This window comes from Aedes aegypti, chromosome 2, assembly GCF_002204515.2.
Source record: "Aedes aegypti strain LVP_AGWG chromosome 2, AaegL5.0 Primary Assembly, whole genome shotgun sequence".
Taxonomy (NCBI): domain Eukaryota; kingdom Metazoa; phylum Arthropoda; class Insecta; order Diptera; family Culicidae; genus Aedes; species Aedes aegypti.
In genome coordinates this window covers 126,185,332-126,197,647 of record NC_035108.1, presented here as the reverse complement: position 1 = coordinate 126,197,647, position 12,316 = coordinate 126,185,332, and the positions used below count along the sequence as shown (strand labels likewise).

Sequence of the window (12,316 nt, the reverse complement as noted above, 5' to 3'; positions counted from 1 at the left end):
ATATTATTTTAAATTAGTATTATATGGTAGAATATTTCCTTTTTTTCGACACAAAATGTTTCCAACCAAAAAAAAATTTGCTGCGCCACTATCAAAACGCTACTTGCGATGTTCGGTAATATATTGTTTAGTCATTCTTATTTTTCAGCATAAAACATGTTTAGACAATGAAGTCAAGTTGAGCAAGTACAGTTCTCAGTTCTAAAACTACTAATTGAACTTTTGCAAAAAATGAAATACTAAAATCGGGTCTACACTGTTTGGCTTAATGTCATTAGGCATAATGCCATTTGGCATAATGCCGTTTGGCATAAAGTCGTTTGGCATAACAGTTGTTTGCCATAATAATCGTTTGGCATAATGGTCGTTTGGCATACTTTAATAAAGAAAATACTGCAAAGGTACAGTAAAATCCAGGACCATAAGATGCGTCATAAAATATCATGTTCCTTCTTTTTTTTTAAATAGCATGGCATATTTTAGGCATATAGGGGCCCAGATAGCCGTAGTGGGTAAACGCGCAGCTATTCAGCATGACCATGCTGAGGGTCGTGGGTTCGAATCCCGCTGGTCGAGGATCGTTTCGTAAAGGAAATTTTCTCGATTCCCAGGGCATAGAAGTATCTTCGTACCTGCCACACGATATACACATGCAAAAATGGTCAATCGGCAAATAAAGCTGTCAGTTAATAACTGTGAAAGTGCCAGTGGCGATTCGTAACCTCAATTTTTACCTGTTCTACGACTCTAAAAATAACTATTGCGGTTAATTTATATTATAAATCAAAAAGTTAATTATTGAAATCGTCCTTTCTAACAAATCTCTTCTCATTACATGCAAATTTATTGCTGAAAAAATTCAAGAATTTCTATGCGTGGAACAGGTAGATTTGAGGTTAGGGAATCGCCACTGGAAAGTGCTCATAAGAACACTTATCTGAGAAGCAGGCTTTGTCCCAGTTAGAACGTAACGCTAGAAAGAAGAAGAAGATTTTAGGCGTTGGACACATTTTTGTAAAAATGTGCTATAATATTCCGGACACAATGGCCCCAAAAGTTATGTATGATGCAATTCTAAAAAAAAGCTTCACTATATATTGGTTTCCTTAAAAAAGAGTATGAGAAGTATGTCTAATCAATAACTGACAACGGAATGTTCGTTCGCGAGCAGTTTATCAACATCTCTTTGCTTAATGGAAGAAATTTGATCAAATTTCATGTTTTTCACAATTATGCCAAACGGCTGTTATGCCAAACGACCTTTATGCCAAACAACTTTATGCCAAACGGGTTAGATCCACTAAAATCACTAGTAAGACGAGCAAATACTCTAATATGTTGTTATCTTGACAGATAGGCCTACCGGGGGTACGTTGATTTGACCACATTTAATCTGACCACTTTTTAATTTGTACCCCGCTAATTTGTACGTTTTAAGTTCGAATAGAGTATTTTTTCATATCTGATAATTAAAGGCACTTTCAGATCATTCGATAAGCTTTCTTGGTTTTCGTGTAAATTTTGTTTGTTTTTTTTTTTAAGGGTAGTGCTTTGTGAAGCCCAAGCAGGACAGTTTTTACATTCAGAAATGGAATAGTGAAAAGTGAAAAATGAAAAAGTGATTTGTTTGATTTGTGTCCTCAGTACTGTTGGTTTTTGGCTGCCCTAAGTTCACCGAACCATCCGGAAGTGACAGGCAGCACATAAATTTAGAGAATCAATCCGGTGAGTTTGTTCCAGTATGATACTTTTTCTTTTGTGAGCCTTCCGGATCGTTTTTGTCCGCGTCGTGGAACTTCTGATCGTTTCTTGAACGGAAAATGTTATTTTCGGAGTTTGATAATTATGTTCAGATTGCGCATTCTGTCCGGGCGGCTGTTACGCAACTATCAATCGGTTGTGGATGCTTTTTAACCGTTCGATGACCCTGGAGGGATCGATTCTGCTTTTCGTATAATCTTGAGCAGAAAAACCGACTGTGTTATCCTAGGGTGTTTAGTTCGAACGCGCTTCCTTTCGTTTTTCGATTATCTAAAAATACAGTACTACCCAGTACAGTTTTTCAATGGGCACTAGACAGTTTCACAAAAATCAAAATGTCTGGGATTCAACCAGTCACCCCCTAGTCCTAGTTGCAATACTAAAACAAACTATCAGACAAATTTTCATACAATTTGGAGAAGATTAGGAAGTGCCTCAAGTCGAATTTGTGTTTTTTGGCTATTTTTTACATTCAAAAAATTCTAACGAGAATTTGGAAAAACGAAAATCAAAATAAATACCACTAGTTGAACGTATTAGTACTTTACAACTTTTGAGAACACTGTATGACGATTAGAGATGGTTTTGACCTCATTAAATTGATTTCTGTTCATTAAAGTACCTGTAAAACATACATTTCTCTACAGTTTTTGTTCTACGAGATTCTTCACCTCATGCCTAATCATAAAAGTTCAACCGTAGTATCATTCCTTTGTCATTTCTGAACATTATTGTAGTACATCATTTTTGTATCCGAATTACAGATAAATTGTAAAAATTCATCGGGAATACGATATTCTTCATTCCCCTGCATTTAGAGCTGCTGCCATATGGCGCAATTGCTGACATGTTACAGAATTGAACATAGTAGCTTTGCTTTTTCAATGATGGATGATGATTGAAGAAAACAGCTATCAAATGTCATCAACGCAGTCGTGTTTCAAACAACATTCTCATTTGATGCCAAGCAATTACATATGTGTTATAGCCCCGAGGTCAAGCTTCTCGACTACTGATCTTGAGGATCAGAGTTTGATTACGGGAGTTCCTTTAGAGTGTTGTTTTTTGCCATGGACCAAATGACTTGAGGCCCAAAAATTTCATCACGATTCATTGTTCAAAAGTGCATCTTGTGGCTGAGTCTTATGTCGTTTTTCTTTATTTGTACCGCCTGCACCGTTTTCCCACCGGTGTAGCAAAAGTTGCACCCAAACCGTTCTTTTATTCCGCAGGTAGCACACCGTTTTTACACCCGATGGCCACCGGTGCAGAAAATCCTACACCCTGATCGAGTTGGGTGTAGCAGGTAGTGCACTCTTTTTACCAACACATGCAGGGTTCTAAGCTGTCAATGGCGTTCTTGTTTTGATCGGTTTTGTTGTTTTCGGTAACGAGTAAGCAAGATTCTTCATTTGAGCTCATTTTCGACTGCGCGGAGGAAAGTGATTTGTTTCAGAATATTTGAATAGCTTTTCAATCAATAGGATTTTTTATCAGTAGGAACTTTTACGGCTTATACCAGAAAATGGAATTCTTCTTTTGGTTGTTTATATTACATGTATACAAGTGAGTAGTACATAGAAAACATTTTTACAGTCAAATATTCTGAAATTTGTTCATGGGTGCCAACAAAATAGAATCAGCAGCGGCCGAAGCTGTATGTTCGGATTTTTAACTCGGATTGCAAAATCAACATTGACTTTTCATTATTGTTCTAATGTCATGATCGATTTCCGTTGCTGTCTTCGCATTATTAAAAAAACTGATTCACATTTCTCATCGTGAGCTAGAAACATTGCGGAACTATACGTTTCGACGAAGCTATGAACAAGAGAGAACATCGATGAAGTCAAGGGCATATACAGTATTGAACTATGAAAATTCTGAATATGAAAAATGTATTCATGGTATCAATTCCCAGAAAAAGAATAAATGTATTTTCATATACCAAACATTTATTTTGGCCCACGGCATAGTAATGTTTTCAGCCAGTGTTGTGGAAACCGTTCACAAACTACACTGAGAAAAATCTACACGTCAAGGTCGTGTGTTTTACTTATAGATTTGCGCAATGAGGAAAACCACATGATTTGAGTGTGGTAGCCATATGGATTTCATCATTGATTTCACGGTATAATAACATGTGTATCAACATTAGGTTGTCATGTGAAACAAACATGAATTTCCAAATATTAAATCATGAAAACCAACTGATTTGCTTATTGAATTCGAAATGTAGAAGCTTCAGATAGTCATGTGTGATAGAACATAAATATCATGGGACTGAAAGAAGAAATTTGGTAGAAAAACTTTTGCTCCCCAAAATATGGATCCGAGGCTCCTCTGCTTGTCGCAAGCTCTCTTGGTTTTTTTTTTTTCAAACTCGTGAGCCAGCAACAAGCGGGGCACCGCAAATCCATAATTTGGGAAGCCAGGGATAAGCATTCCATTTTTTTCGAAACTGAAAGCCAGGAAAATCTGTTAGTGGAATCCGATTTTTCTATTAAACTATACATTATAATCAATGTTTCCTTATAGAAAATTCTACCTTTCTCGTATATCGGTCAATTTCACTAATAAAAGAAAAATCGAATTCACAAATTTTCATCTAACACTTTCAGCTTCGAAATTTGCTACTTCTCTTTGGAAGCATGATGATGACTGTCGTTCGACACGAGGTCCAACCGCAATTCAGTTCACTATGCATCCCATGGGTTATCACAAACAATTTAGAAGCTTTGAACATGGAAATCGATAGCATAGCTCATGGATTTCATCATAACAATCTCATTGCGCAAATCAATGAATCGACCAACTTGAACATGATGATTATGACACAAGATAACCATAAGCAAAACACACTGAATCCGTGTTGGGGTGATGATCTATGCGTCCATAGGTTGACACATACGAATCTGAAGAGAAAGCTTCGGGAACTTATGTGGAAAAAATATGGAATCCCTGTTGTCGGTTGATGAATCAATCCATGAAGCAAAACACAGGAATTTAATGTGTAACACACACGAAGTTTGCAAGAAAATCATAGCAAATCGATATGGACGTTCATGAATCAATCCATAATTTTAAACACACAGATCGAGCGTGTGGATTTTTATCAGTGTATCCAAAACAGAAAAGAATCTAATGTTTCGAATCTCTTACATCACATCTTGAATAACGGAAACAGCTGTTCTGTTTAAAAAATGACGTTTTGTTTTGATTGACGCCTTCACTAACACCATCATACGCTGTCAAAATATTGCACCGAAACCGTTCTATTTTCCGGTGTCAATTGTTACACTCGCGCGGTGCACCCTCGGGAATAATCGAAAACGACATTAATCAATAGGACTCATAAAAATCTCCCACTCCTAAGTGAATGAAGAGAAACGCTCAAGTAGTGATTTGCGCCTTTAGTCCTTTTTTCTATGCTGCATATAATAAACATTGGTTTCACTCGAAAAAAAGAATCATAATTGAACTCCGATCCTCAAGATCGGTAGTCGAGAAGCTTGACCTCGGGGCTATATCACATGTGTAATTGCTTGGCATCAAATGCGAATGTTGTTTGAAACACGACTGCGTTGATGACATTTGCTAGATGTTTTCTTCAATCATCATCCATCATTGAAAAAGCAAAGCTACTATGTTCAATTCTGTAACATGTCAGCAATTGCACCATATGGCAGCAGCTCTAAATGCAGGGGAATGAGGAATATCGTATTCCCGATGAATTTTTACAATTTATCTGTAATTCGGATGATGTACTACAATAATGTTCAGAAATGATAATGGAATGATACTACGGTTGAACTTTTATGATTAGGCATGAGGTTAAGAATCTCGTAGAACAAAAACTGTAGAGAAATGTATGTTTTACAGGTACTTTAATGAACAGAAATCAATTTAATGAGGTCAAAACCATCTCTAATCGGCATACAGTGTTCTCAAAAGTTGTAAAGTACTAATAATACGTTCAACTAGTGGTATTTATTTTGATTTTCGTTTTTCCAAATTCTCGTTAGAATTTTTTGAATGTAAAAAATAGCCAAAAAACACAAATTCGACTTGAGGCACCTCCTAATCTTCTCCAAATGGGATGAAAATTTGTCTGGTAGTTTGTTTTAGTATTGCAACTAGGACAAGGGGGTGACTGGTTGAATCCCAGACATTTTGATTTTTGTGAAACTGTCTTAATGGGCACAGTACTGTTTTTCAATTGGCGTGATTTTTTTAACGCGTATCGTTATTTTATACAATCCGATGACCCTGGAGGGATCGGTTTTGCTTTTTACTGGTTATTGAGCAAAAATATTACTGCACAATCGACAAGCATTTCGCGAAATACTATTTATACTATAAAAAGCTATTGTTTTCTCTTTTGATTGCCGGCATTCAAAAGATTAATTTGAAAACGCTTAAAAAACAAATATTTATGGTCTATCGCCAGCTTTCTAGGCGAATCCTGACAATATACCTTCCCCAACCTCCAACTCCGTAGCACTTATGAGGGTGTCGCTGAGTCGGTGGCCTCTCATTAAGTAAGTGCTACATCAACATTTCCTTCCCCTATCCCAAGTTACGGTAAAGATGGGCGTGGCCGGGAATAGCGATATTCATGCTTTTAGTATTCTTGTTTATGATTTGAATATACCTTTTCCCTTGCCTTGTTCTTGAAAGTAGTCAGGATGAGATTATTAAAAAGAAACATGAATGTTGCTAGTATCCAATCTACGAAGTATACCGTAACTACGCTAATGCTAACGCTAAATTTTGTTTGTTTTTTTTTCAGTGAAAAATACTTTGCAATTTATTTTTAAAGTGTCTCAATGCCTAACTCCTATCTTTGAAAATAAATGATTAATTTTATAGAATGAAAAATACTTCAAATTTCGTCAATAATTTTTGGAAAATTTCTTGAATATGGATTTATTTTTCAAAATCTGGAAAAACCTGGAAATATTAGGGAATTTCATTTTGATTTTGATTTTTGAGTAGACACCTTGTAATAGGTGTAGTTTACCTAAAATTAATTTCTGGGATTCTTGAGATTTCAGGATACCTAATTATTCTGTGGTAAAGTTTCTGGGTCTCAAGATTTTTAAATGGTTCTATAAATTTGGGATTATTGTTGTTTCGATGGTATCCCTGTCCCTACCATCCGTCTTTATTTAACAGGTCATGTTCTGGTTTCCAAAATTCTTGAACAAATCCGATGTATTTTGTTAACTTTTGCATAAAAAAGCATTATTTTGAAAAGAAAAAAGAAAAGGCTTTTTATGCCTATTGACCAGAATATCCCTTGAAATTCCAGAATACTCAGAAAATGTCAATTATATCGATGAGTAGTCTTAAATCATGGTAGTAGACTCCGAGGCTAGCTAGCAAAAGTTAGTAGAAAATACAATCAAACATACGCTATGAACGAAAGTGATACAAACAAACTGCTCCTATTCGTATAATCGTTCTATTTCCCATAGGATTTTCTGAATATATGGGGCATTTATGCGAATATGGGCAGTTCACTACCTGTACCCGGATATAAAATACAATACAAAAACAATACAATGTATTGTAACAGTACCATTCAATATATTGAAAATACAATACAGTATATTGTAAAATGACAATACAATTACAGTACAATATATTGTTTTGAACAGTTCCCTGTATGGTATATGAGATTTTTGCGATTTTGCAAGAAATAATTTCCTGAATCACACTTAAAGTACCAACAAATGAGCCAGGCATTTTTCCGCTTAAACACAGCTCTCTCCCGACTTTGAACGACTATTTCTATACAAAAAAGGGTTTCAAGCATGTAATCAATAATAATATGATTTATTTCAAATGCACAATAGTTATCTGATTCGATTCGTCTAGAGTCCCGCTAAAACTTCAATATTTCCAACGAAATCTAAAAGATTCTTACTGACATCGCCAAGAATTCCCGAAGATTTTTACCAATATTCAAAAGAATTATACAAGAATTCCAAAGATTAGCTATGGAATCCAAAAGATTATCAATAGAATCTAAAACTTTTAGGCAGAAACACCAAAAAATTACTATCGAGATTCTATGAACCCCATGCAGGAATCCTACAGAAATCTAGACATAATCCTTAAGAAATCCCAAATATTGCGATCGGAGTTTCAAAGATTTCCACATGATTCCATCCGCCGGAATTTCATTTTTTTTTTATTATTTCTGAGATTCCCATATTTATTTAGAATAGGTATCTGAAATCCGGAACTACAAACACAAAATTCCAGAGATATATTGCAGATATTTCGAATTGCTTATTGAAATCCCAGAATTCTTACAGCTAAACCGAAATTTCAATGGAAATCTCACTGGTATGCCAAATCTCCAAAATGACCCAGACCCTTTGTAATGAGTGCTAGGTTTATGAAAATAATGTTGATCGTTATCTGAATTTCATGTGATCACCGATAGACTAAAGATTTTTAATGATCACGTAACGTTTCAGATACCGTCGCTGATGAGCACGATTCAGCGCTTCACCGAGCGTCAAGACGAGCTGGAGAAGCAACTGAAGGTAAATTCAGAAGCGTCGATCAAACATGCCGACGAAGTGGAACGGCTGGAAAAACTCTACCAGCAAGAGAAGCTTAATGTGGAGCGACTGGAAAAGGAGTTGGAAGACGTCAGACAAGGGTCGTTTTCGCTTCAGCCGGATGGTCGGCCCTCGCTTGGAGATGGCAAGGTTGCTCAGGCTCTTCGGAAGGAGAACGAAGATTTGCTGAAGCAGTTGAATGAGATGCAAAAGGTTCACGTGTTCAAAACTAAACAGTTACAGGACAGAATCGACGAGCTGAAACACATGGAAGTGGAGTGCAATAATCTGCGAGAAGAAATCTCTACAATGCGGTAATGTTTGATGAAAGTTCGAGAAATGAAGGGAAATTAATGAATCCTTTATCGTTTCAGTCACGAATCCAGTTTCCAGGAGAAAGAAACCCAAATCGTAGAACTGAAAGAGAAGATCACGCGGTACGAAGTTGTGTACGAGGACACCAATAACCGGCATCGGTCGTTACAGCGCCAGAACGACGAACTGCGGATGAAACATCAAAACTTGGTCATGGAGATGGACGATCTGCGAAGGATAGCCGACAAGGATCGAAAATCACGACGACAGAGCACCCACGATGATCGTCGTGGCGGTCTGTTCGATACCCGTGACAAGGAAATCATGACGGATCCTAGCTGTAAGTTTTATAAGATTTTTCACATGAGACACTCTTATGTTCAAATATTCAACATCAAACCCTGAATCAGAAGCTAGCTAAAATAGTATTGCTCTTGCCCTTTATTTGTGCAGGAAGGAAAAAATCAGAAGTTTAGATGATTGTATAACATTTTGCGGGGTGATCCACTTCGCGGTGTACCATTTCGCGGTTTGCCAATTTGCGGTACGACATTTCGCGGATAGTAACATTTGGCGGCATGTCATTTCGCAGTCAGTACCATTTCGCGGTGCACCGTTACGCGGTTTGTACTGAGATGTTTGATATATCTTAACAGTGCCATTTTAAGGACTGCCTGTTTTCGAAAGAAGGGTAAATCACCGATGAAAATGTTATCGATGATAATGCCAACAATTTTCAGTGCAACTCGTAGGAAAAACCAAACCGCGAAATGGTATAGACCGCGAAATGGCATACCGCGAAATGGTACTAATCGCAAAACGGTAAACCGCTAAATGATACAAACCGCGAAATGGTTGACCGCGGAATGGTTTACCGCGAAATGTCGGACAACCAGTTTAGATATTTGAAATGGTTGCTATTTATGAGCAATAAAAAACGGGGAAAAAAAAATAAATATTCCAGGAAAACCGTTAAAAGCGGCAATTTCAAAATGAAAATTCAGTGAAGGTTGCCACTGTAAATATGTATTGCAGTCGAATTTCCGTATAACACGATATTCAAGAAACCATTGACTTATAGAATTATCGAGAAAATAATTTTTAATTACTGTTTTTTTATTTGTTTCAATACTTTTATGATCAATTCTGTAATACTCATTGATTTTTTCGTTCAATGTTAGCTGCGGATTGTGCTTGTCGCGAAATGGATGCGCAGATCAAGGAAATGCGTAAACAACTACTAGTCAAGGAATGCCAGCTGAACACTCACAAGATGATGCCCAACCCGCTCAAAAACGATGTCGTTGAGCTGCGACAGCTTGTCAGAGAACGCGAGTCCCAGATCAATAAGCTGCAACACGAGCTCTGCACCCTTTCCTCGTCCCTGGATCAGGAATTGAAGCGCACTGACAAGCGTTGCAACGTATGTGCTAAGCAGCAACGGTTAAAGTCGCTACGAAGCGATAAGGCCGTGGGTACGGAAAGGAACGATCTACAGGAAGGAGCTTCCGTCAATAGCATGGTGCAGCAAGAGCAAGCCAGAAGACTTGAAGAGTGCCAGGATGAGCTGGCAAAGCTAAAAGAGAAGTATCAATCGATGAAGCGAGTCTGTCAGATGCGGAACAAACAAATCGTCAGTCTAAACGAGAACATCGTAGAGAAGGAGAATGAGAGCTGCAATGCCAACAAGAGTGTTCAGCAAGAGGTTTCCATTCTGAAACGACAGCTCAAGGAGACCGAAGATAAGTGTTTGCAGATACAGAAGCTGTACCAAAGCAAATGCGAGTCTGCCAAGTCTCTGGAAAAGACAATTCAAAACGTAAGTTAACGTTTTTATTATTAATTTTTGTTGTTGTAATTTTCTAATTGCATTTTACAAAATTTCCGAATCTTTCTCAGGGGGATCACGAGATTTTGCGGACAAAGTATGAAAAGTACAAAACAATGGCCATAGCACTGATGGAACAGAACGAGGAACTCAAACGGAAATTACCGCCCTCGAACTAGGGCTGCACCAACCGAGCAAAGTTCAATAATTCTAGTCTGAAGCCAGAGTAAAACAGCTTGGCTTCAGTTCCAAATCCGCCCAACACAAAGTTTGTATAGCGAGCGAGCGAGCGAACGAATGAAACGTAAGAATGAGTACGTAGTCCGAATAGTTAAGTATCTACCACGTATGATTTGTGATATCCCGTACCGCACCATACACCGTTGTATTGTCCGCACAAGTGTAAATCAGGCTGAATGTGTTCGCCTAAAAGCAGCGTAAAATCAGTCGAAACCTTCTTTTTAATTATCATGTGGAGTGTGTCATTTGATTGTGGCTTGATGCGATCCCCTATTATAAATAGAAACTATGTACTGATCTAGTATCCACTACAATTGATATCTACTACCTGTTATGCATTTAGGCATTTTCTATGAAGAAATTATACTTACTGTCGTATTTATTCGTATTCGTTTACACTAAAAAAACGTCATTGTAAAATATGATAAACTTGAGATCGTATTTCTTGAGCGTGGGAATATCACAGCCATTATCTTGTTCATGATAAGCAACTTCTACTAAAAACAGAGTAGGCTCTGGTACACACTATACACAAAATTTGAAAATTCATTAAATGCTTTTAAAACTCTTGGACCAGCTTTAACAATCCCTATGCCGAGTTACATACTACCTTCAATCCGCCTCAGAAGTAATGCTTGCTCCTGCGGGCGGTAAATCAAGATTTGTCATATCCAGTTCTTTGTTTGCGTAGTGCGTTTATGAACAACCATTGCGCATCGTGTCAGTAGTGTTTATTTCTTTTAATGCGTCTCCATATATCTAATCAACTAAAAGGTACTACCAGATGCTGTTCCTTCGCTAATACATTATGCTTCTCATTAAAACTGTAGAGATGCACTCAATTCCTAGGTGTGTGGTAAAAATGTTTGTCCAACTAACATTTCCACCCTTCTTCAAATGTTGAACTCCCAATTTGTGCACATTAAGCATGGTTAGCTGATGTCCAAGCCCCATACATTGCATTTCGGGAGCAGGCTATTTGACATAAGGTCATTTATCAAAATAACAATGTATGGGCATTACGGTCATTTGTCATTACCCTACTTATATCCCTTTTTTCAAAGATGCCAAATGACCATTATGCCAAATGGCATTTTGTCAAGTGACCTTATTCCGAATGGCTTTATGCTAAATTACCCTGACCCTTGCATTTCTGAGCAATTTCGTTTGTTCTGGTCAATCACGGAGCAGAAACTACAAATTCTATGATAATAAATATTTATGTATTTACACCAACTTTCATGAAATGATGTCGCCTACAATACTTGCTTAGACAGTTTTCAATTTTGACAATAAATAAAAAAGTTATTATTTTTTCTCAGTGTATATCACTTTAAGTGATTTTTTTTCGCGAAATGGTGTTACTCTCTTTGCACGGTTTTTGAAATTTTGAACTGAAATCTTTTTTTGCATCCCTCGTGCAAAAACAGAATCGAGTGTACTCAACAAATGATGAAACGCTAAAAACTCAATTGTTTCAACACAAAAACACATATCCCACATTTTTTTAATTCGGCCCACTGTGAGTCGATGCCAAAAGTGGGGTCATTGAACAAAAAATTGTCGCATGAATTCTAAATGCATGATTTGCGGA

At 37.2% G+C, this 12,316-nt stretch overlaps 1 protein-coding gene across 3 annotated transcripts in view; it reads left to right on the top strand.

Moving 5' to 3' along the window:
* Positions 1-11,151, top strand: part of LOC5578606 (kinesin-like protein KIN-7O) — a 50,607-nt gene extending 39,456 nt beyond the window's left edge. For all 3 annotated transcript variants that reach the window (XM_021842250.1, XM_021842249.1, XM_021842248.1), the window contains 4 exons: positions 8,253-8,653; positions 8,714-8,994; positions 9,836-10,473; positions 10,554-11,151. In XM_021842250.1, coding sequence (XP_021697942.1) covers positions 8,253-8,653; positions 8,714-8,994; positions 9,836-10,473; positions 10,554-10,661 — 1,428 coding nt within the window. In that variant the 3' untranslated portion in view covers positions 10,662-11,151. The remainder of the gene's footprint in view (positions 1-8,252; positions 8,654-8,713; positions 8,995-9,835; positions 10,474-10,553) is intronic.
* Positions 11,152-12,316: the final 1,165 nt, after the last annotated feature.